This window comes from Ceratotherium simum, chromosome 2 (assembly GCF_057802395.1).
Source record: "Ceratotherium simum simum isolate JZ-2026a chromosome 2, ASM5780239v1, whole genome shotgun sequence".
Classification (NCBI taxonomy): domain Eukaryota; kingdom Metazoa; phylum Chordata; class Mammalia; order Perissodactyla; family Rhinocerotidae; genus Ceratotherium; species Ceratotherium simum.
In genome coordinates this window covers 97,320,452-97,346,124 of record NC_141901.1, presented here as the reverse complement: position 1 = coordinate 97,346,124, position 25,673 = coordinate 97,320,452, and the positions used below count along the sequence as shown (strand labels likewise).

The window sequence follows — 25,673 nt, the reverse complement described above, 5'->3', positions numbered from 1 at the left end:
TAGAGTGGAGAGGGAGACAGGAGTAAAGCAAGGATCCTGTCAGGGATACAATGCAGAGAAGGGCAGGTGTTCTTTTATCGGCGTCCGCCTGTTTGGTAGCTCTCTCGTCAGGGGCAGGCTTCCTGTGGGGAGAGGCAGCCGTGAGATTGCTGGTCAGAGCAAGAAAGCTTGGTAAACCCTGGGTGCGGAATAGACATCTGGGCAAAGGATATGGCAATTGTAGATTTTTTTTGCTTCTTTTTTTTTTAATTTTATTTATTTATTTTTTCCCCCAAAGCCCCAGTAGATAGTTGTATGTCATAGCTGCACATCCTTCTAGTTGCTGTATGTGGGACATGGCCTCAGTACGGCCAGACAAGCGGTGCGTCGGTGTGCGCCCGGGATCCGAACCTGGGGCCGCCAGCAGCAGAGCGCGTGCACTTAACCGCTAAGCCACAGGGCCGGCCCTCAATTGTAGCTTTTGGCAAAAGATCAGAAGCCTGCTGTGGTGCACCAGGAGGAACACACAGCACGGAGAGCCACAAGGAATGGCTTTGACAGGATGACAAAAGGTAAACCCCTTCAGCAGGGGTCACCATCACCGGCATTGGCCAGACCATAGGACTGCCTGGCTGGTTCTGCTGTTGGGCAGAAGTCTGTGTGTTGGAGGGGAGTCTTCACAGATCTGAGCAGGGGAGCACCATCCTTGATCCCATCCCCATCTCCTACAGATATACTCGCGTGCTGCCTACGTGCGAAGATGATCATTCTATCAAGTTTTGTCAATAACAAAAATAAAAGGGCAGAAACAGCCTAAATGTCCATCTGAAGGGGCCTAGTTAGATTATGCCGTATCCATATAATGGAATGCTCTGAGGCCGTTTATGTGGCTGATGTAGAGTACATTCCATATTAGACTAAGGGAATCAAGCAAGATGCAAAGCAGTGGGGTGGGCCCCGTGGCGTAGCGCTTAAGTGCGTGCATGCTCCACTGCTGGCGGCCCGGGTTCGGATCCCAGGCACGCACCGAGGCGCCGCTTGTCATGCCATGCTGTGGCGGCATCCCATATAAAGTGGCGGAAGATGGGCACAGATGTTAGCCCAGGGCCAGTCTTCCTCAGCAAAAAAAGAGGAGGATTGGCATGGATGTTAGCTCAGGGCTGATCTTCCTCACAAAAAATAAAGATGCAAAGCAGTGTAGAGAACATGCCCCCATCGTGGGAGCTGTTGTCTTTGGGGATGGGTACTAAGGTTTTTTGGAAGAAGGAAGACATATTTTTGATCGTTCAGAAAAATTTTTTTTCCAGGTGTATTACGCCAGTGATCTATTGCTCTACAACAAATCATCTGAAAACTTAGTGGCTAAACAACTACCGTCATGTAACACATAAGGACGTTCTGGTCAATGATGACCACATATACGGTGGTGGTCCCATAAGGTTAGTACCATACAGCCTAGGTGTGTAGTAGGCTGTACCATCTAGGTTTGTGTAAGTACACTCTGTGATGTTCGCATGACAACGAAATTGCCTAACAACGCATTTCTCAGAACGTGCCCCACCATTAAGCAACGCATGACTGTATTTTATTTGGTTACAATTCTAAGGGTGGCAATTAGTGCTGGGCTCAGCCAGCCAGTTCTCCTGGTCTTCTCTTGGTTATGTAGCTGCTTCATATGGTGACTGGACAAAGCTGGATGGTCTCTGGTGGATTCACTTGAGTGTCTGCTGTTGATGCTGGCTGTCGTCTGAGCCATCTGTCTCCAGTGGGTTAGGCTTGGTTTCTTGCTGTGATGCTTGTGCTCAAAGAGAAAAGGAACAGAAGCTGAAAGGTCCCTTGAGGCCTAGACCCTGGAGAAACCCACACCACAACACTTCTGCCAAGTTCTGTTAGTCAAAGAAAGTCACAGGCCAGCCCGGATTCGGGGACTGAGGAAACAGACCCCACCTTTTCCTAGGAGGGGATGCCAAGCATTAGTGGCCATTTGTAATCTACCACATGCACACATGACTTTTTCCAATGAAAGGCTACTGAATTAAAGAGACAAGTATTAATGCTATTTGTAATAAAGTCATAGGATTTTAAGAATTGGGTGGGATGTTGGAGGTTATCTAACATAAAACCCTCTAATTTCACAAGAAAGGAAAGTGCGGTCAGACGGGTAAAGTGTTTTAGGTAACGTTAACAGTCAGGCAGTAGCAGCAGCAGGATTAGAACCAGGTCTTCTGACTTCCAGTCTTAAATCCACAGTTGGATTTGTTTTGCAAACAAAACTGATTAGTGATCTTTGATCATGAGAACTTGACAACAACTTTGTAGGCAGACTGCTTTTGTGGTTAAGAACTTGAAAGGGTACATCTTGATCAAGCAAAGGAGAGGACTGAAGAAAGACTCCAAGCAGCTCTGAGGAAAGTAAAACGGGAGTTTGAATTATCTGGCTGATCTAGTCTTAGTGCTCTGCTCTTTTTTTTTTTTTAAGAAACTTAGGCTTAGTGTATCTGTGGAATAAACAATTTACCAAGTCGTTAATAACTTGGTCAAAATTGCTTTACAAAATGTTCAAATGGGTCCAGATGCTTTTTCCTTTAGGGGGTATTTTTAAAAGCAAAAGTACTGTCAAGTGTATTCATATTATACTTGTTGGTCCCACTGGGAATTTAGGAGGTCTCTAACAGCTCTGCTTAGTCTTTAATTAATACAATCTTGATTATTAACTGGTTGGTTAATGTTTTTTTAAGTTAATTCAGCAAACGTTTATTGTGAATCCACTGGTTCAAAATACTGTGCTGAAAACTGTAAAGAATATAGACAAGAACGAGGCATTCATTCTCCTCTTAAGAAGCTTCACATCTAGTTGGAGGCAAACACGTACGTAACAAACCACAACACGAGGAGGAGTGAATGAGATGCCATAAGGGAGGTATTAGCAAAGAGGAACGAGAGTATAGAAGAACCATTATAGTGATGCCAACTGGGCAGAGTGGGGGAGGCTATACTGTTATTTGTGGCAGAAAAAGGAAGAACCAAAGAGGCTTTTTCTACACTTAGAGTGGTTAGTAGGATGTCCTCTCAGAAGGTTCAAGTTGGAGAATTTAAAGGCTTAAATGTTTAGGATGCGTGTCTGGGCTATTGGGAACCCTCAGAACAGATAGTCCCCCTTACTCCCAAGGGGATCATTTTGGTACATAAAGTTCTGAATTGAAGAATCCTTTTAATTACAACTGTGCGTGGATCTGGAGTAGATGGAGTTTACCAAACAATTAAAAGAGAAGCTCTGGCACGTCCTGTGAGCAAGAGGGGGTAGGGAGGCCTCTGGCAGAATTCTCCGTTAACAGACTGACTGCTTTTGGGTTTGCTAACACAGTACAACAGATTACAAACTGACGAAAGAGAGGGAGACACACGAAAATAATTTCTTAATTTATGTAAGTACTATATCTTTAACTTTTAAATTAAAGATTTATCTCATGTTCACTCATGGATATTTTCTTTTGTGTTCAAAACCCACCTAAATAAAAAGGTAAACAGCCAGGCAGAAGTTCCTTAAAAAACAACAACAACAAAAAATGCTGAAGTTGGCCCAAATTGCAGTGCAAGTGAATGGTAAAATATCTGTTTGGTTCATTAGAACATAAGCCCATAAACTACTCCTTTCAGAGCCTTGAAATCTTGAGAACACGCTGAGTTGATGTGAGGATGGAGTTTTAACCAGCTATTGTTGCTCTTTTTGGTTTAAATAAGACTCATAATCTCATTTTATGAGCGCCTATGTTATTTTTCAACATCTGGTCACCTTAGGATATGCAGGTGCTGATGGAGTACAGGATGTATATCATTGGATAAATATGGACACTATATTTTTCTTGAGGGACAACACATGTTCTTGGGACTTTTATTGAGTTACATTTTACTAGTCCTAAAATATTTAGAGTTATGTACTTAAAAGATACAGAGCATAGGTATTACATCCACAGAAAGTATTTTACTCAGTGAATGTTCAATGTAGCAGGTAGAGATGAACTTAGCACGTCTTGTAGACTGAACTGGGAACAGACTCTTCAGCCATAAAATGCACTTAACAGTCTATTTAATAGTGGCGAGGTCCTTGAAAATGCAATATCCATGCTAATCTTGCCTTTTTCTAAATCACAGATGAAAAATAGGTCAGTTAGGTAGAGCCTTCTCTTTCTATTTAAAGTGTAACATTTAATCTATTTAAACAGCTACCAAAACTTTATTAATTCAATGTGAGATAAGCGTGCTGAGAAAGTAGAGAACTTTATTAAGAACACAAGGTTTTCCAAAATTTGATCTGGATGCCTTAGATCTCAGGACTCAATAAAATCTCTACTTGGGGGTTTGATCAAATCAGTAATACCAAAGAAGGACTAGAAAAAAAGCAACCCAGAATGTAATTAAATCTCACACTGAAAGGGCTTAAAGGAACTGAGTATTTTACAAAAGGTAAGAGGGGAGGATGAGACAAGGAGCCTCAGAGAACGCTTTCAGCTGCCCTGGAGCCTCTGGGAAAATTCATTTGGGAAGACAAGAGTACACAGATAGAGCTTCTGGCAGCGAACAAACCAAGGAGTCACATTAGGGCTTAATGGTGCTTCATTACCAGCTCTGGTGCGTTTCATTTAAGCCACAGTGTTCTGCAGAACTCTTTGGAGAGGAAAACGGAAAGTATCTGATAAATCGTAATTGCATTGCACTGGGGTCTCTTTTAGAGAATGACTGTTCACACTTTTCTTCTCCAGCCCCTCTTGTTTATTTGAACAGGATTTAGTGCTCTCTGGCCCCACCCTCGCAATCAGCCCAAATGTATAGCTAAGGTAATGGGAGAGTTCCGATCTTTCACGTGAACAGTTACCAAGAACAAGTGCTCCAGCGTTTGAAAAGGAAACACAGCAATACTCCACTACAGCTTTGGGTAGGAGTTTTGAAAAAAACTTTGTTTTTTATTTCTTCTTATTACACATCTTTGGGTTGCAGATTTGAGTGCCATACCTGAAGGGAGGAGACGCTCTCCTCCTCCTAGTCCTCTTCTCCAGACCCCGAAAGAAATCCTGGAGGAGAAAGGGCAACTAGAGGTTCTTTCTCCTGCTTAACTGATACTGTGGATTCAATAACAGCTTAGTTCTGTTCAGTTCAGCTCTTATTCCAGAAAACTAACTCCATCACTTATAGAAAATAACTTTTTATAGATAGAGTTTTTTCCAAACCTGTCTTCCCTGCATATCCGGGAAGGATTATTTTCTTTCACACCATCAAAGGGCCTCGGTTCTTTCCTTCATTTTATGGCAATCATTCAGGTGATATGTAGTAGCTACTATTATTGGGCACATGTGGTAGCTCATTTAGATTTTTAAATCCATGTTCCTAGAGGCTGTGTGCTACTATTGACAATATCTGCCATCTCTTTTTTCATTAAAACCAAACCCCAGACCCACTGTAAAACAAAATGGTGATAAAAAATCACACCCCACATATTTTGTGTCCTGCTCCTCTTCTCAGTGCTCTTTTTCAGTCTGGCAATTTTTTAAAAAAATTAGTGCGCAAAAGCAAAAACTCACGTAGGAAGCAAAGGCTTTATTGTGTGACACCCTATTTCTCTCGTATGGATTTTCATTCTTTACCATAAATAAAAATTTATTTAAAAATCTGACTTTAAATCTTGATGTATTTACTGTAAAATTTACAAGTTGGAACATCCTACCATCTTGATTTATATGATTTTAAAATGGAATTCTTATCATTTCCCTCGGGAGATTTTTGGTTTGAATAGTTCCTACTGGCAGGTTGCCTCCTTTATATTTAGCCCAAATTTTCATTTTCAAAGACTGTTTTAGACAAGTACCATGATAGCTCTAGCCAGTGGATCTGTGTGCCCCATAATAGAGTGTGACAATCCACTCAGTTGTGAAAGACACTGGAGATAAAGTAATAAAGTAGCATTTATGTTATCACATTGGCTTTACAAATCTACTTAAACACTGACCCAACAGTGTTACTCACTACTGGAAATTATAGATGTTTATAATTCTCCAAAATATGTTGGGCTAAGTTATATCATATATCATATATTTAAATTTAAATTCAAAATCCTGGACTGAGAGAGATGTAAATTGGTGACACTCCTTGGAGGTTTGGGGACCATGAACCAATGAATACATTACATTGCCACATTAAAGAACTCTTTTCATCTATAAAGATATAAGCACCATCCTATATTTTAACAACTTTTAAAAACAGAGTTTTGAAATCTTATGATTTTATAGAACTTAGACTTTCACACCAAATTATATCTGTGGACCTTTATAGATTTATATTTATTCTGTCTTATTTACATCTAGACATAAAGATATAAAAATATAAATGTATGTTCTTAGAATTATTCCTAGATTCTGTTGCAATGACACTGTTTGAACTATGTGGTAGGAACATGTATTATTTCTTTTATGGTCCATATTGAGAAAATTATTTTTATATGTATAATTATGTACATATATACAGTTGGAAAATCTGTATTTGTATGAGAATAATTCCAAGTGGCATCTGAAATTGACAGTAAATATAACAATGATTTATATTCTCCTGGGCTGTATATAATACTGGTCTTTAAACTTCTTAAGGGCAGGCTATTTATTCAATAAATAGTTGTTGAATAAATGAGTATATCCATAAGTAATTATAAGTTAACTTGATTAGTTTCATTTAAGTGATAAATTTAAATCACTGTATTCATAGCAGACAACAATGCAGTTTAGGTTGATTCCACTTTAGTCCCATTCAAATATGAGGTTAGTTTCTGAAGTCCCCAAAGCAATTTGTCTCATCTATAAGGCTGTTTGATAGTTTGAGAGAAGAGTGTGTGCGTGTGTGTGTGTCTGTGTGTGTAAAAGAGAGGGAGAAGGGAAAAGAGAGAGGAAGGAGGAAGGAGAGATGGGGAGGGTAGCTGAAATACTCTATAAAGAGAATCTTTCTCATATCAACTATTTGGCTACCCAGCACAATAATTTATATAACAAAGACAGAATAACTGCTTGATTCTTTTTCTTTATCTACCAGTTTTCAGAATAATGAATGGTTTACCAGCTTCCTCCATTGGTGATGTTTTCTTTTTTTAAAGTATCATTATGAGCTCATGGAGAATGCCACAGACAACTCACGTTTGATGTGTTTCAATCTTTGTAGTTATTATGCTTACTGATGCTCAGTGTGTCCCCTCCATGGCCAGTGGGAGTCTCTTCAAGTTGTCTCCTGAGTCCTTTTGATATTGACCCTAGTCTTTGATAGTTTCCTTGATATCTGGTATAACAAAATGTTCCAGATTTATTTTTGTATATTTCTTTTCCAAACCTGTAATTAGCTATTTCTCCAAGGATCCCTGGTACTTTTTAGTAGGGATGGTATTTCAAGACCACAGTCTGTGTGCTAAGGATACTCATTGTTATTGAGTTGGTCTTTGTTTTTAGTCCTTTCAGTAAAAAGAGCTAGGAAATATGTTTTCTTTCTATTTCCTCCTTCCTTCCTTCCTTCTCTCCCTTCCTTCCTTCCTCCCTCCCTTCCTTCCTTCTCTCCCTTCCTTTCTTCCTTCCTCCCTCCCTTCCTTCATCATGTCAATGTTTTGTCTTTGTTTGTGTGCAATTTCTGCATTTCTGAGCTTCTTGTACATAGACCTGAAAATGAATGTAGGTAACTAAGAAAGATCTGCGTTTAATCGTAGTTCTGACATTTACTTGCTGTATCTTTTAGGGAAATTACACAATGTTTCAAAACAGCACTTCCAACAGTGTGTTTCATGGACCCACTCTGTAGGATGGGAAGTGGAGGTGGGATGGGGTGTGGGGATAGGATTCTGTCAGGTCAAATAAGCCTGAAAATTCTCTATTCTCTTTGAGAATCATGACATATACAACATATAAATTGCTCTGAGAAGACTGGGAGTAAGGGATCCATTTTAGATTCGTGTAACCCATTGTTTTCCAACTTATTTGTCTCTGCATCAGAGACCATCCTCACACCTTTTTTGTTGTTGACAATGGTTATACCACTGAATGAGAGTTCTGTGGGACACATTTTGGGAAATGTTGCTCTCAAGTTTTCTTGTTTGTCAGAAGGGGATGATAACACCTGTTCTGCCATTCTCTCAGAGTTCCTGTGAGGATCAAGTGAATTGAATATGAAAGACTTTCAGTATATAAAAGAGACTACTGTTTTGCTAATGGCTATATTGAAGCTTGGAAATGTGGAGGTTAACTGTAACTCATGCTACTTAGGTGACTAATTCTCCGGAGGGGGCGAGGGTATGATGAGACTTGGACATTTCAGAAAAGTGGAAAATGGCAGACAAGGGTCAGTTGAGGAAGATGTGCAGATGGGAGAACGGATTCTACTTCAAGGAACAGCTGTGATCAGATGAACGATTTTCACTTAGAACCAGGGAAGTCCTGGGCCCGATACAGAAAAGGGCTTGTTTTCTTAGTGGGTGGAGGTGATCTAGGGAAGGGAGTAGAAACTACTACAAAGTATGATTTGCGTGAGGAAGTTTGCCCAGCACATTGAGTATTGAGAGTACGTTTGATAGGTAGGTATAAGTTTGTTAGGGCTGCCATACAAAATACCACAGACCGGGTGGCTTAAACTATGGAATTTATATTCTCACAATTCGGGAGGCTACACAGAAGTCTGAGATCAGGGTGTCAGCAGGGTTGGTTACTTCTGAGACCTCCCTCCTTGGCTTGTAGACGGCTGTCTTCTCTGTGTCATCCATGGTCTTTCCTCTGTGCATGGGTATGTCTGTGTCCAAAATTCCTCTTCTTATAAGGATACCAATCATTAGGCCTACCCTAATGACCTCATTAAAAATGCCTTTTCTGAGCATCTGCTATGGATAGGCACTGGACAATCGGGTACTGGTGGTAGTGCCTCCTGGAGGGAAAGAGCAGGTGTAGGTACGTGGGTGGGGTGGTGGGGCAGTTCAGCTATGAATTAGAGGCTTTGAAGCCCCTTCCACTATTTATTCAATAAATATTTTAAGCACCAACTTTGTTCTTGATACTGTGCCAGAAGCTATCGAGTTGGGAGGCAGAAAGGAGAGACTGATACCAACTTTCATCATTTGAAGATGTATGTTTTTTCACATATTAATATTTCTGAAATTATGTTTTACAATCATAACAAGCTTAAATGGCAACTTTTTTTTGTTTTTTTGTTTTTTGTTTTTTTTTGCTGAGGAAGATTTGCTCTGAATTAACATCTGTGCCAATCTTCCTCTATTTTGTATGTGGGTTGCTGCCACAGCATGGCCGCCAACAAGTGGTATAGGTCCACACCCAGGAACTGAACCCGGGCCACCAAAGTAGAGTGCCCTGAACTTAACCACTAGGCCACAGGGCTGGCCCTGGCAACTTTTTTTTCTTTCTTAGTGGTACATAAAATAATGATGCTTCTTACAATTGACAGAGCCAATTAGATTCAATAAAACATGATTTTTCGTCTGTCAAATGTAGTTCTTCATAAGATGCTTAAAATTTATGATTCTGCAATGTACTCGATTTCCCCTACATTTGTAACCACATAATATCATTCAGCAACTTGCCTTTTTCCTCCTGGACTTAAATATGTGTTTACTCAGATATGGTTGTCTATTTTCCCTTTGTACTGTCTCCCTCATTCTTCAGCCAAATGAAAGACTTCAAATCTCTGTCTTCAGCCCGAACTTCTTTCCTGGGCTCTGATTCATAACTGGCACCTGAATATTCCTACTTTGTTGTCTTGATGTCACCTCACACTCAACACAATACATCATCTTTCTCTCTAAGCCAGCTTCTCCTCCAGGCTCCCCTAGATCTTTCTGTTTTTCCAGTTCAGACATGAAACCAAGGGAGCCCTACTTGATATTTCTCTCCTTTGTTTCACTTCTACATATCTAGTACATTACCAAGACCTGTACATTCTTCCTCTTGTGTTGATCTCTTCTCTTCCAGTTCTCTTCCATCTCAGTCCAGGCCCTTGTCTAATCATGCATAGGGTACTACAATGATTTCTACCTCTGCCTCTGATTCATCTTATCCATTATTTAAATTTTCTCTAACACTATACTGTACACTTGCTAAAAGTCATTTAATGGCCCCTTACTGATCATTTTTTTTTTAATTTTATTTATTTATTTTTCCCCCAAAGCCCCAGTAGATAGTTGTATGTCATAGCCGCACAGCCTTCTAGTTGATGCATGTGGCACGCGGCCTCAGCATGGCCAGAGAAGCGGTGCGTTGGTGCGCGCCCGGGATCCGAACCCGGGCCGCCAGCAGCGGAGGACGCACACTTAACCGCTAAGCCACGGAGCCGGCCCTACTGATCATTAAATAAATCCCAAACACCGCAGCCTGGTATTCAAGGTTCTCCACAATTATTCCTTTCCAGCTTCATCACCCACCATCTAAACTGGAGGAAATGTTCTGCACTTTTCAGCTGCCACAATTTTGGCTTGAACCATTTCCTTTGTCTAGAGTCCCACCCCCAGCCCCTTGGCTAACGTAAGCCCAATCTTTCCTTCAAAGCTCCGCTGACTCGGCATTTCCAGATAGTTTCTAGTTCAGGGTGACTCCTCTTCTCTGAACTCCTGCAGTGCCGGCAATGCATACACCAATAATCTGACATTTAGCATGTGCTCCCTTCTGTTGCTTTCTATCCTTTTATGCATGAAAATGTCTTTCCGATGAGAATTAAATGTTTTGAGGGCAGGGACTTGGCCATATTTCTCCATATCTCCAGGGCTGGTGGTCTTTGAAATAGAGTAGAATGAAATTTTAGATCTGGAAGTTTACCTAGCCCCACTCACTCCTTTCACAGATGAAGAAACCGAGATCCAGAGTGGTTCAGGCCCACTTAGTATAAAGCCATGGCCACAGCCCAATATTTGTGACACTTATGGATTACGAATCAGAGGATCGGCTCCTAGAGAGTGGCAGGATTCTGGGGCAATGCGTGCATCCTCTGAACGCAGGAGGGAACGCAGAGAGTTTTGGCAAGTTTGGGGACAGGCGGGGACCACGTAGTGGCTACTGGAGGCAGGCTGTAGGCCCACAGGCTCCCCGAACGGCGGGACGTTGCTCCAGGACGTTGACTGCCCAGCCTCCACACTCTCCTCTTCCCCCGCTGGCTCGCCCGCTCCTTGGGGTCGGGCCAGAGGAGGACCCACTGCCCGCTGGAGAGGACGAGCCCGGCGCGCCCCTGACAGGAATGCGCGGACTAAGCACCGCTCGGGCCCTGGCCCCGCTCCCTGGAAAGAGGAGCAGGGGCTTTCCGCCGGCCCGGGCCTCACCCGGACGGGGCTCTCGGGTTCCCGCGCCCGCGCCCCGGCCCCGCCCCGGCCGCCCCGGCCCCGCCCCCGCCCAGCCCCCGGCCGCCCCGGCCCCGCCCCGCCCAGCCCCCGGCCGCCCCGGCCCCGCCCCCGCCCAGCCCCCGGCCGCCTCTCCGCGTCTCTCCCCGCCTCCCTCACGCTCGACGGGCTCGCTCCCGCGCCGGGCGCGCGGGCGGCGCGGGGAGGCGCGCGGGCACGCAGGGCGGAAGCTGCGGCGAGGGCTCCGCCGCGGGGGCGAGCGCGCAGGCGCCTCCGGGCCCGCCGGCGCTTCCAGGCTCGGTTGGCGCGGTAAGAGTGGCGTCCGGGCTCCGCGCGCCCGGCGCGGCCGAGGGGCGGGGGGCGCGCCGAGCCTGCGCGCAGCTGGTGGCCCGGCTCCGCCGCGCTCCCAGGGGCGGCGCCCGCAGGCCTGGGGGCGGGAGGGGCGCGGAGACGCGCCGGGACCCCGGGCTGCAGCGGCCCAGGCGCCCGGCGCCGCCGTCCGAGGGTCGCCCCCGGAGGCGGGGAGGACGCGTCCGCAGGGGCCTCCTCCCAGGCCGCCTCACCTGGCGTAGTGCACTCGCGGGGGGTCGTGTCCCCCTGGGGGAAGACCTTTGGGACTAAAGGGAACAGCGGCGGCCCCGGGAGGTGGGCGGCGGACTTTTCCTTCGTCGAGTTGCGCCCCCAGCGCACGGCAGGACCCTCTGCCGCCCCCGGGCAGCCTCGTGGCCTGGGATGGGTTAGAAATCACCGCGCTGCGCTTCACCGCTGGAAACGGGAGTGAAGATCCCTTTAATACGGTTCCAGGAGGAGGGCTCGGTTAAGCATCTCACATATGTCGTTAACCGCAGAGGACTCAGTGACATTAGGGACCTCCTGTTCACACGAGACCACTCAGCAGATGCTGTGTGAGCACCTGCTCCCTGCCAGCGTCGTTCCAGGTGCGGGGAACAGGGCGAGACTAAGACAGGGTCCCTGCTTGCATGGAGCTTGTGTTCTGGTTGACCAGTACATGTAATTTCCTTTTATGCTTTTTATTGGAATATAACATGTACAAGAAAATATACAAATCGTAAGTTGTAACTTGTCGATTTATCATAAACAAATCTTTTAACCACCACTCAAATCAAGAAACGGAACACTCACAGCATCTTAGAAGGTCTCCCTGGAGAGCGCTCCCAACACCGCTCCCTCCCCCACCCCCAAGATAACCTGTTTCCTGATTTCTAACACCATAGATTAGTTTTGCCTGTTTATGAGACTTTCATAAATGGAACCATGCGATATATATTCTTTTGTGTCTAGCTTTTTTTACTCGAAATTATATTTGTGAAGTTGTTCCAGGTTGTGTGAAAATATAATTTCTGATAGTGAAAAGAATTAGGAATAAAATTAGAGAAGGTAATTGTGCAAACAGTAAGAGGTGGAAACTTCACAAGAGTGGTCCGTGATGATCTTCGGGGGACGACTTGAGATGTAACATGAACGAGAGGAGATCTGCCAGTGAGCTGGCTTAAGAGCATTCCAAGCAGGGGAAGGAGAAGTGGAAAGGAGCTTAGGTGTGAGTGAACCTGGCAGGTGCCCGGAGGAGAAGGAAGCTCTTGTGGGAAGGTGAGAGGATATGAAGCTGGAGAGGGGGCAGGGGTCAGCTCACAGAGGGCCTGATGGCTGGGGGATGTGGATTGTGTTCTAAGTGTATTAGGTGTCAGGAAGAGAGGCTTTTGATGCCTTTCAGTTTTTAGCGTGAGCCACTTGAGGATGGGAAGGCGTGTCTGTTTTACACAACAAAGAAATCTACAAAAGTGGCAATACTGGGCAACTGTTGGGAATCAGGAAAGGTTAACATGCTGGGAGACTGAGTCTTCTTTGTATTGTCAGGATTTGTATTAATGCAGACACATAATATGCTTCCAAAATCAGAATGAGAAGACACTTCAGAAATTAGTCATCTGTCCTACACTCTAGAAATATTCTTGTCCAGTGGTTGCTCGGTTTCTGTTTGAACCTGTTCTCAAGAGGAAGCTCGTTTCATTTTTGGGCAGCTCTCATTGTTAGAAAAGCTTTTCTAATATTTAATCAAAACACCGTAACATTGGTCATCAGTTCCATGTCCATACAGAACTCACAGTTGTCATCTGTTACCTGTTGCCTCCTTTTCAGTACTCACGCAGTTGACTTTCGTTGGTTTGTTTTTTCACATTTAAGTGCAGAACTTTGAATTTATTTGAATTTATCTGTCATGGTTTCTGGAGTTAGATTTAGTCCATCGTGGATGTTGTCCAGACCTTTTTGGATGTGATTCTTTCATCTGTCAGTTAGCTGGCCCTTCCATTGTTGTGCTCTGAGTGGACTTGACCAGCGTGGTATTAGTTAAGCATGATGTTCTTTTTAAGTTAGTCAGGATTATGAAGTGTTACTGGTAGTCTTATTTTTGTTACTTAAGGTTCCTGGGGAACTACTTAAATATCGTTATCTAGAACTGTGGAGAATGGATTTAACTTGCTCATATTGGTGATTTAAGTTTTCAAGATAGAATATTAGTTAAGCTATATATATATATTTTTTTTCTGAGGAAGATTCGCCCTGAGCTAACATCTGTGCCGATCTTCCTCTACTTTGTATGTGGGTCACCACCACAGGATGGCCGCTGACAAGTGGTGTAGGTCCATGTCCGGGAACCGAACCCAGGCCACGGAAACAGAGCACACCAAACTCAACCCACTGGGCCACGGGGCCGGCCCTGAGTTAAGCTATATTTTAAAATCCAGGAATTAGCATTTATAAATTCAGTTTTAAACATGATATCTCAGCAGAAAATAGAGTGTTGTATACAGTTCTGGAATAAATAGTGCAGAATGTTGATAAAAGGGGCTTTTCAAGTTAGACTAAAACAGAATTTGAATAGTTTATAATGACCTGTAACCTGTGTCAAACGCAGAATCAACATTGGAAAGGGATTTAATTTTAATTTTTCCTCTTACCTTGCCTCTGTGATAGAACTTCTAGTGAACAGTAAAATGATCAAAGGTGGATGCAATAGGAGGGAGGAAAGAGAAGGGGAATTTACATGATCCAAATGTGAATAATATGGTTACAGGGCCTTATTCAATGCTTTGAGTCACTCTGCCTGGTTGAGATGCTAGACTTCATTAGTGCTGGAGTTGTCCTTTGCTATTAAGCAAGAAAATATTTTGCCCAATAGGTAGAATGTGCCAGTTTTTCCCTAAATCTTTCAGTTGATTTGTTAATTGTATTTTTCTGAATATATTTAAGTTAAAGTATATCCTGTGGTTAAGATGGCCCACCATTTTTCAAAGCTTTTTACTTTTAAACCCCCCAACCCAAGGAAAAAACTTAAAAAAATGTAAGTAGTTAATTGCATTTTACTGCTTTTGTATTTTCTCCTAAGAGTTGGGGCTATTATTGATTCTTGTAAAGGTTTGTAAGATGGAAAGTTGGTGTGGTTAGTGCAAGTATATTTTGGAAGAAAAGAAGGAAAAATCAAACTACATAAATTACTTCAGTGGAAGACTTTCTCAAACTAAATAGATAAAATTCCTCTTTCTCTCTGTACCAAAGATAAATGCCCACTTTGTTTACCTTTGTGGTCTCATTTCTGCCTGTAGATGAACATCTCTAGATAGAATTGACTGTTCTACTGTCTGCCTATCTGTTGTTTTTCTTCACTCAGAAATACTCTCTTGTAAGAGCAGATCCTTACTTATCTTTAGATCCATGGAGGCCCATTTTACAGGGAGAGCTACCTTTTGAGGAATATTTCCCAATTAGAGGACTAGGGAATAAGGAACTTAAAACTACCCCCTTTCCTCCGTGTTCGTCCTTGTGTGTCCCGTTCATCCCCCACCCCCCCACCCAAATTCTCCATCTGTCTACCTGGTTTAATGGGTTTGTTGTTATAGGTACTATGCTCAGCTAAATCTTAGTATCTTTTTTTTGTTCCCCTCCAGGCTATTTCTTCATAGACAAAAAAAAACAAAACATCAATATTTAACTGTTTGGAAACAAAGCATCACTTAAAATCCTCTCAAACTCCTAATTCCAAAGAATTGATAACATTTTCCTGATCAAGAAAAGAAGTGACTGACTACGTGTTAAAAGTATTCTGGCGTTGATCCTGGTTTTCTCCCTCCCTAAATTTGAAGAAGCATGGAGAAATGGTACTTGATGACAGCTGTGGTCTTAATAGGACTGACAGTACGGTGGACAGTTTCCCTTAATTCTTATTCAGGTAACACATTTTCACTGGTTTTTAAAAGATAGGCAAATATTTCCTTAAATAGTTTTCTTTTTTTCTGGTAATAGTTTACAGTTTTCTGACTAGGACAGAGAAGAATTTCAGGCTTTACTGGTGTGGTCAAGAAAATACATTTAAACATCTAATTCTAATGAAAAGAACTTGTATAAGAACTAAATAGAAGCATGGGCTTTGTGATGTGTGAAAACAAAAATGTACTCCAACCCGGAAGATGACAAATTGAAGAGAGAAGTGAGCTGGTACTTCAAAGGGGACCAAATCAAAGAAGGCTTTTCTTTATTTAGGGTGGAGAAGGCATATTACTAGATTAAAAGGAAGAGACCAGTGGAGAATAAGATTGGGAAGGATGTGAGAAAAAGCGAGGGAGAATTGATGGAGTGTGGACCTGGAGGCTGGGTTTGGGATTAAATTTAACCCTGTGAGTATTTATTTACTTAGCACCTCTCATGTACGTCTTCTACAAAGTGGGAATGTTAATATATACTTTAACATGGTTGTTGTGAGGGTTAATTGAGATAACATGTATGAATTGTGTTTTCTTTTTTAATAGTGTAGGAATATAATCAGCACATTAATAGTTCATAACTATTATCTCATTTGATCCTCACATCAGATTATTTAACCCCAAAATATTTTTTGAGTGTCTGCTGTGCAGCAAAATTAGGTCTTGTGGTGATCCAGTCTTTGGGTCTGGTATTTAGGGTGACCAAGAATAATAAATGATATCCTCCTGTGATAATGTGATTTATAATAAGAGCTATAACTTTGGTCTTCATCTCTAGTTGTGGCACAAGGCTCCTAAAACCATTCGAATTCTCTAACAGAGAATGATAAAGTTATCTTTTGTTATGTTAATGAGGCAGCTTTTGGGCCCCACCTGAGGATGGGGGCTGGTTGCCAGGAGAACTAATCATGTGAATAGAGGGTTGGAACTTTCAATCCCATCCCCTGACCGCCAGGGAGGGGAGAGAGGCTGGAGGTTGAATCATTGCCAGTGGCCAGTGATGTAATCAATCATGCCTATGTAATGAATCCTCCATCGAAACCCAAATGGACAGGGTTCGTCAGAGAGCTTCTGGGTTGGTGACCTCATGGAGATGCTGGGAGAGTGGTGCACGTGGAGCGGGCATGGAAGCTCCGTGCCCTTTCCCCATACCTTGCCATATGCATCTCTTCCATCTGGCTGCTCCTGAGTTATATTCTTTTATAATAAAACGGTAATGTAGTAATTAAAATGTTTGTCTGAGTTCTGTGAGCTGCTTTAGCAAATTAATCAAACCTGAGGAGGAGGTTGTGGGAAGCTCGGATCTATAGCCTGTCAGTCAGAAGTACAGGTAACAACCCGGACTAGGGATTGGCATCCTGAGTTGGAGGGGGTCATTGGAACCTACGATCTATAGCCAGTTGGTTAGAAGCATGGGTGACAACCTGGGCATGTGACTGGCATCTGAAGGTGGGGGGCAGTCTTCTAGGACCGAAGCCATAACCTGTGGACTGTGACATCTCCAGGTAGTGTGAGAATTGAGTTGAAATGTAGGACAACGAGCTGGTGTTGGAGAATTGCTTGTTGGATATGTGGGGGAACCTCCTCCTCACACATTGTAGTTGGGTCCCAGAATCACCCTTTTACTGCCATAGAGAGGTTCACAGTCTAGGGGCTAGGGTAGATGGGTGTATATTTAATTTGAATTCCTTCATTTCTAAAAGATTGAGCATATTTTCATGTTTATTGGCCATTTGTATTGCCTTTTCTGTGATATTTGCTTATGTCATTTGTACATTTCTATTAGATTTTTTTTCTAATGTATTCCATATTTTGGGGTTTTTTTCTATGTGTTCTATATTCTGGAAACTAACCTTTGTACAAGTTGCAAATATCTCCCATTTTATGGCTTGAAATTTCACACTTTAAGGTGTCTTTTGATGAACAGGAGTTTTTGATTTTAACATAATGAAATTTATCAATCTTTTTCCTTTATGATTTGTGCTTTTTATATCTTTAAGAAATCCTTTCCTACTCCTAGGTCACAAAGACATTTTCCTAAAATTTTCTTCTAGAAGTTTTAAGATTTGTCTTTCCTATTTAAGTCGTTAGCTCCTTAGAATTGAATTTTGTGTATAATATTTGAGATAAGAATCCATTTAGAAATTTTTTTCACATGGATAAGCAGTTGCTTCAGCTCATTTACTGAATAGTCCGTCCTTTCCCACTAATCTGCGAGACCAGCTCTGTCTGTATAGGTTTTCATATATGCACAGCTCTGTTTTCTCCATTCTGACCCATTGATTTAATACTGCCGTGTCTTGTTACATTAAGTCTTGATGTGTTGTGAGGCTAGTTCTCCCACCTGATAGTTCCGCTTCAGGAGTGTCTTGGCTATTCTGGGCTTTGCTCTCTCATATTGTAGTAGGCAGAACTTCTGGATTAGCCCCCCAAAGATGTTCTGCCCTAATCCTCAGAACCTGTGGAAACGATGAGCTCTCACTTGGGGGTGATTATGTTGTGTTCTGTGGCATGGTTGACTGGTTGACTTTAAAATAGGGAGATTGCATTGGATTACCTGGGTATGTGCGGTGTAATCACATGAACCCTTAAAAGCAGAGAACTCCCTCCAGCTGGCAGCAGAAGGGGACTCCAGAGAGATGCAAAGCCTGAGGACTCACACTGTTGCTGGACTGAGGGTGGAGGGGCCATGTGAGAAGGAATACGAATGGCCTCTCGTTGCAGAGTAGCCCCCAGCTGACAGTCAGCGAGGGAACGGGGAACCACAGAGGGGAACTCAGACTTGCAGCAGAAAGGAATCGAATCGTGCCAATCGCCTGAATGAGCTTGGAAGTGGATTCTTTCCCGGCGCCTCCAGATAAGAGTGCAGACTGGCTGACACCTCTTTTGGCCTTGTGAGACCCTGAGCAGAGAACCGAATTAAGTGCACTCAGACTTCTGACCTACAGAACTGGGGGTTATAAAAGAATACTGTTTTAAGCTGCTAAGTTTGTAATAATTGTTATGCAGCAATAGAAAGGTAATACGAACATATATGTCTTTTTCAAAAATCAGATTGTCGAAGTCCTTTGAAAAACCCTGTTGGGATTTGGATTGGAATTACATTCTACACTATTGCTTAATTTGGGGGCAATTGTCAGTCATTACCATAGCAGGGCTTCTCATTCATTAAGATGGTATGTTTCTCCATTTATTTGTCTTCTTTAATGTCTTTCAACAAAATTTTATAATTTATTACATAAAAGTCTTACACATCCTTTCTTAGATGTATCCTAGGTATCATATATATATTTTTCTCACTATTGTAGATGGTATCTTTTAAAAAATTTCTAAATACTTATTGCTGGGGTATAAAAATGTGGTTGACTATTTATATTTGGCAACCTTTCTAAACCCTTATAATTCTAATAATTTATCTGAAGGATCTTTTGGATTTTTGGTGTAAAAAAGACGATCTGTGAATAACGACAGTTTTATTTCTTCCTTTTTACTACTTACACTTTTTAGTTCTTTTTCTTGTCTTTTTCTTGCTGGGACCTTATTACAGTGTTAAATATAAGTAGTGATTCAGGCATCTTTATCTTGTTCCTAATTTTAGTGGGTGCTTTTACTTCACCATTGAGTATATTTTTGTTCTTTCTAGTATTGAACTAACCTTGCATTCCTGGAATATTCCTGAATAACCCTATTCGTTTGTGATATGTTATCTTTTTTTTTAAAGTATATTGCTAGATTTGGCTAATGTTTTATTTACAATTTTAGCATCTATGCTCACAAATGAGATTGGCTCTCAATTTTACTTTCTTAAAATGCCTTTTTCAGATTTGTTATCAAGGTTATGCTAGCTGTGTAAAATGAATTAGGGAGTATAAGCTCTTCTCCTAAAATTTGGAATAGTATGTAAGATTGGAATTGTTTGTTCTTTAAATGCTTGGTGGAACTTGCTAGTAAAACTATTTGGGCCTGGAATTTTCTTTGTGGGAAAATATTTAATTAGTGATTTAATTTCTTTAATGGTTATAGGACCATTTGGGGTTTCTATTTCTTCTTGAATTATTTTATAATTTATATTTTTCTAAGAATTTGCCCATTTCACCTGAGTTTTAAAATGTATTGGCATAAAGTTATTCATGTTTTCTTACCTTTTGTGTCTCTACTGTATTACTGGTAATGGTTCCTTTTTCATTTCTTACATAGTTTATGTTGTTCCATTTAAAAAAAATGAGTCCTATTAGAAGTTTATTAATTGTCATTATTTTCAAAGAACTAATTTGAGCTTTGCTCATCCTCTCAATAGAATGTTTGGGTTTGTTCTTTTGTTAGCTGCTCAGTTGATGGTTTAGCTCATGTATTTTCGGTTTCTCTTCTTTTCTAATACAATCATTCAAGCTGTATGTTTCCTTTCAAGTACCACCCTACAAGTAATATTTTGTACTTTCTATTGTGATTATGCTTTGACTCATGAGTTATTTGGAAGTATATTTTAAAATTTTTAAATATTTAGGCTTACATCTATTACTTATTCTAGCATTTCTTCCCTGAGGTCGCGTTTGCTCAGTTTCTTCCTCATCTGGAAGACAGGACTCCTGCTGCTTATTTTAAACCTTGCTCTAAATTGTCCCATAAGAGAGTCAACAGATAATATTACCTTTGGATTACTGTATGTATAAGAGCAGTATTGTTATTGCGCATTAGTAGAATATTTGTAGGTATCTTTTGTGGTGGTTATGTATTTTTTCAGATGAGAAAAATGAAAATGCTAAACAATAAGGAAAATGGTGATTCTGTCAGAGTTCTCAGCTCCATGATAAAGGATATAACATTTAGCTTTCACATGTGAAGAACTTCTGTATCATGGGAGGCTGGGAAAATTAATGAATAAGTATAACATCTGTGATTCCACTGAGAATTTTTCCCTCTATTAATTAAAATACTTTTTTTTTTGGTTATAATTTGTTTTTAACATGCTTATTTTAGTTTTCTTTCTTTCTTTTTTTTTTTTTGTGAGGAAGATCAGCCTTGAGCTAACATCCATGCCAGTCCTCCTCTTTTTGCTGAGGAAGACTGGCCCTGAGCTAACATCTGTGCCGATCTTCCTCCACTTTATATGGGACGCCACCACAGCATGGCCTGACAAGCGGTGCCTCGGTGCGTGCCCAGTATCTGAACCCGGGCCGCCAGCAGTGGAGCGTGTGCACTTAACCACTACGCCATGGGGCTGGCCCCTAGTTTTCTTTTTTTTCAATCTTGTTTTAAGATTGTAATTAGGAAGCACTTGCGTAAGGAGGCTTAGGTGAGCTTGCTTAGTATTAATTCACTGTTTCTTCTTTGGAAATGCATATATTGTGTAGGCAAACCACTTATGTATATTTTAATTTAAATTTTGGTAAAATGTATACCCCTTACATATTTACATATACCCCTTACATAAGTACTGCTTATATAGTTTTTACAGACCTAAAAATATTGAATAAATATGGCTTGTTGCTTTTAAACAAGCCATGGGGAGGAGACAAATTCTGATTTTAGTACTGATTGTTTGTCATAACTTGCAGAGATTCACAATTCCTCATTCCTATATTCCTCCTTGGATATACTTGATTCAAAGTGTTACCAAGGTTTTTAGAGCAAATAGCAACACTTGACCCAATTTTAATCTATTTTTTCAAAGCTGTATTGGCTGTTTAGGAGGAGAAAGTCGTAGACAATCATTTTTTGCAATGTATCAATCATTGTTAAAATATGATTGTGTTCTATTTCATTGGTTAGTGTCTCTCAGCTTACCCATTGCTATTTGTATTGTTTCTTCTTACTCACCAGGAACATATAAAAAGGGGGATTTTATTCTGGAAAATTTTAGCCAAATTCTCTTCTCTTAGAATGTTTAAAACTTGGGCCGGCCCCATGGCTTAGTGGTTAAGTGTGTGCGCTCCGCTACTGGCGGCCCGGGTTCAGATCCCGGGCATGCACTGACGCACCACTTCTCTGGCCATGCTGAGGCGGTGTCCCACATACAGCAACTAGAAGGATGTGCAGCTATGACATACAACTATCTACTGGGGCTTTGGGGGAAAAAAAGGAGGAGGATTGGCAATAGATGTTAGCTCAGAGCTGGTCTTTCTCAGCAAAAAGAGGAGGATTAGCATGGATGTTAGCTCAGGGCTGATCTTCCTCACAAAAAAAAAAAAAGTTTAAAATTTGAATGTAAAGGCAATTAGTATGTATTGTTATCAAACTACTTGTTTTTTAAGTTCTAACATAATTCTGAATAGTTCAGCAATTAATAAAATGAACTTTTAAGGGGTGCTTAAGCCCATTTTCCTGAGAATGAGACAAAATTGAAGCTTTGTAAATACACATTAGTGTGTTTTCCTTATGTAATTCTGAACCTCATGTAATTGAATTTGTGGATTAATCACAGTGGAAGGAATCCTTTTGCCTTTCCCAGGAGAAGCTCCCACAGGTGCAGTTGGGTTGTCCTTTTGGGTGGTTGTAAGGACACTTTAGCAGTTTTAAAAACTTAAGTACTAATTTCATAGCCAGTGTCAGCTGAATTTATTGAAGTAGGTCAGACTCTGGATAAAAACTTGTTTCTCAACTCTGAAGAGAGTCATTATCTATTCTTCTGTTTGTTAGAGAATGGTAATAAATTCTTCCATGTTGATCCCAAGTCTAGAGCAATTTCAGAAAATCTAGATAGTTGGATGTTTTCAGGTATAGGAAATTACTTAAGATCCTCTCTGACTTTTATTATCCCAGTGGACCAAAAACAAACAAATAAAAACAAGACAAAAATAAAAATCAACTCCTTTCCCCCTATAGACAATAGTTGTATTCCTAAAAACGGAAACACACATACACATCTATAAAATACACATGCAAAAATGCAATTAATTCATCAAGGAATTATTTTCCTTTTTTTAAATTGTAGGTTATCCTCCTCCTCCTGTTCAGTTAATTAAGCAAGTTTTTAATGAAAGTATGTACTGTATGCCTAGCAATATGCTTCCTTTGAACTCTGGAAAATCACATTCTCTGTCATAGAAACGAAAATTCTTATTTGGGTAGCAGTTAGGAAATAGTATAGTCATGTGACAAAGTATATGATATTGAAAATATAAGTATTACAAGAAGTCAATTAATGGAGTCAATTTCATGGAGAGTTTGGAATTTGAGATGATTTCTACAGGTTGGATATGAGTTGACTGAAGAGGTGTATAAATAGGGAGGAAGCAGCACGAACAGAGGCTTGGAATTTCAGAGTGTCTGACAGTAACTTAAAGATGGTTTTGGGCAAGAACCAATACATGGGCATCGTGTTAAAGTAGCCTTGGCATAATTAATTGGTCTGCCATCACAAATCGCTTAGTGTTGCACAGCCAGTAAGTGGAAAAGCAGGGAGTCAGAAATTCAAATCTTTTGAACTTAAAATCCTTGCTATATCACACTGATTACACTGAGAATCTACTAGGTGCCGTTACATCCTGAGAGTACCAAAATGAACGAGATACGGTACTTTCTGAGAGAGAGACAGAGGTGTGTGTGTGTACGTGTGTCTGTGTACTGTGGGTAATTCTTTGTGACAGTCACTCAGGGTGTATATGCTTTGGAGATGTTGATCTGCCTTTCCCATGATTATCCTGTAGTAGGAGTATCTCCTTGGGTGGAGGTGCTAGCATTTAAAGAATATTAGTATAATATAGCCATTAAATGCAAAAAAAATCTACTTAATGTAGTCTTCCAAAGCTGGAGAAAATCTGGGTTGGATTTCAGTGAGTGATAGTATGTCATTCTCCAATGTGGCCCACCTTCCCAATGGATTAATGAGTTTATCTGACTATATCTGATTTTCATTTGCTGACTAAAAAACTTGTGACTGTACTGTATCTCTGGGTCTTCTCACAATTTTGTAGTCAATTGCTAGTTAAATAGTGGGTGTTTGCTAAATGGAATTACCTTTATGCCATTTTAAATGATTTAAGGTTAATAACCTACTTAACCAAGTTGTGAGGCCATGCAGAGGAGGAGCTAAGAGCATGGATTATGGAGCCAGTCTGCCTGGGTTCACATCCAGACTCTGCTACTTATTACCTGGGTGACCGTTGCTTCCGTTTTTCCAGCTGTCAAGTGGGGGTGATAATAATACCTACTTCATTGTTGTATTTGGCACCTAGTAGGCACTATCAATTGTTAGTTATTAATGATTCTTTATCCCTTATTTGCAACTTTAAAATTAAAAAAAAGCTATAAATGGACAGTTTTTATATAACATTTGACCTCAAAGCCTGACCTAACTAATGTCTCTGTAACATATAGTCTGGTTTTGGTTCTATACTTCACCTTAAGTTATTTATATTTAGTTTGTAAAAGCCATTTGTGAAATACTGATGTTTGTTATTATTATTGTTTTATGAAACGTACTGGACAGTATAGTTGACAGTCTTTCTCATGAAGTAAAAGTAAACTTGGATATCTTATAATTAGTATTATCAATGAATTAATAGCTAATTAACGTTAATAGCTAATTAACGTTAACGATATTTATTTAGTGTTTGCTGTGGGCCAGGCACTAGGCGGGTATTTCATATCCTTTATCTTCTTCCATTAGACCTCTAGGTGGGTGGCATCGATCCTGTTTTTAATGTGCTGTGGCTCCAGGTCCCGCACATTCAGTGCTCGAGACCTCATCTCGTGGACTTTTTGGTGACTTCTGTGTTCTTTTCCTTTACCCACACTACCTCTGTAATTCAGAAAATTTTCATGAGGAAATAAGATATAATGTATAATAAAAATATGCTGAAGTCTCTTGATTGTTTTGCTCTTTTTACCTTTCATCTTAGGTGCTGGCAAACCCCCTATGTTTGGTGATTATGAAGCTCAGAGACACTGGCAAGAAATTACTTTTAATTTACCCATCAAACAATGGTATGGATAATTTTAATTTGATTTCATTGTTTATCATAGTTAATATAGATTATTTGAAGATATTTAAAAGGAAAATATGCTGTTTTCTTCATCTTCAGCATCCTCATCTTCCTGCATACTGATGTCACATACATTACCCTGCACATTGTAGGCCATTTCATCCTCCTGAAAGTTACCCACATACTCAGTTACAGCTAGAACATAGCACTGAGCTAGAACTCTGAGGACAGAACACTGTATGCCATAGAAGCTCCTCTGGACATAAACCGTGGAAGTTCATGGGCTAAAAATATTTCTTCTGGAGGTTTCGCAGAGTTTCTCTGATAGGAATGAATGAGCTGTAGAAAAGCAGTAGCCTAGTGGTGGTGAGTGGTGGGGTCAGACCGCTCGAGCACAGGTCCTGCTCTCGCTGTGTACTGGCACTGGGGCCTTTGGCACGTGGTTTAACTTTCCCTGCCATGGTTTGGTCACTTGTGAAGTGGGAGTCACAGAAGACGTCTTTCACTGGGTAGTTGTGAGGACTGAATAAAACGATGTGCATGGAGCCCTTAGACCAGGGCTTGTGGTGTCGTGAGCTCCCAGTCGTGTTGGCTGTGTCACATCTGCACAGACATTCGTGCTGTGGCATTGTTGTAAACACTCTGATAACAGTTGGTGATATCATTTATTGACTTATTGGATGCCTGGCAGATTATTTTATTAGAGACTGGCTATACAGACTGTTTACATTGTCTGTTAGTTGCGTTTATGTAACTCCTTTATGAGAGAGTTTCATGCAAGGATTTCCTATTGAACCCTCCATTAATAGGTTGGCCGTACCCTAGTCAGAGTTTGGAGTATTTAAAATAGAGGTCAGCTAAATTTTTGGCACTATTCTTTTTTTTTTTTTTTTTTAAGATTTTTATTTATTTATTTTTTGCCCCCAAAGCCCCAGTACATAGTTGTCTGTCACAGCTGCACATCCTTCTAGTTGCTGTATGTGGGACTCGGCCTCAGGCTGGACAGAGAAGTGGTGCCTTGATGCACACCCGGGATCCGAACCCAGGCCGCCAGCATCGCAGCGCGCGCACTTAACCACCAAGCCACAGGGCCGGCCAACACTATTCTTTATTGTTCTATCTTGAGCATCTTTCAGATCCTCAGAC

The 25,673-nt window shown here is 41.1% G+C and overlaps 1 protein-coding gene across 5 annotated transcripts in view; it reads left to right on the top strand.

Moving 5' to 3' along the window:
• Positions 1-11,559: 11,559 nt before the first annotated feature.
• The window catches only part of ALG6 (ALG6 alpha-1,3-glucosyltransferase), a 64,875-nt gene continuing 50,761 nt past the window's right edge, over positions 11,560-25,673 (top strand). Inside the window, exons 1-3 of one of the 5 annotated variants that reach the window (XM_087449600.1) lie at positions 11,560-11,635; positions 15,292-15,572; positions 24,444-24,528. In XM_087449600.1, the coding sequence (XP_087305726.1) occupies positions 15,491-15,572; positions 24,444-24,528 (167 nt within the window). In that variant the 5' untranslated portion in view covers positions 11,560-11,635; positions 15,292-15,490. Of the gene's footprint in view, positions 11,636-11,804; positions 12,265-12,356; positions 12,935-15,291; positions 15,573-24,443; positions 24,529-25,673 lie in introns of those variants that run through there. The other 4 variants (XM_087449607.1, XM_087449624.1, XM_087449614.1 and 1 more) reach the window with 4 other exon arrangements.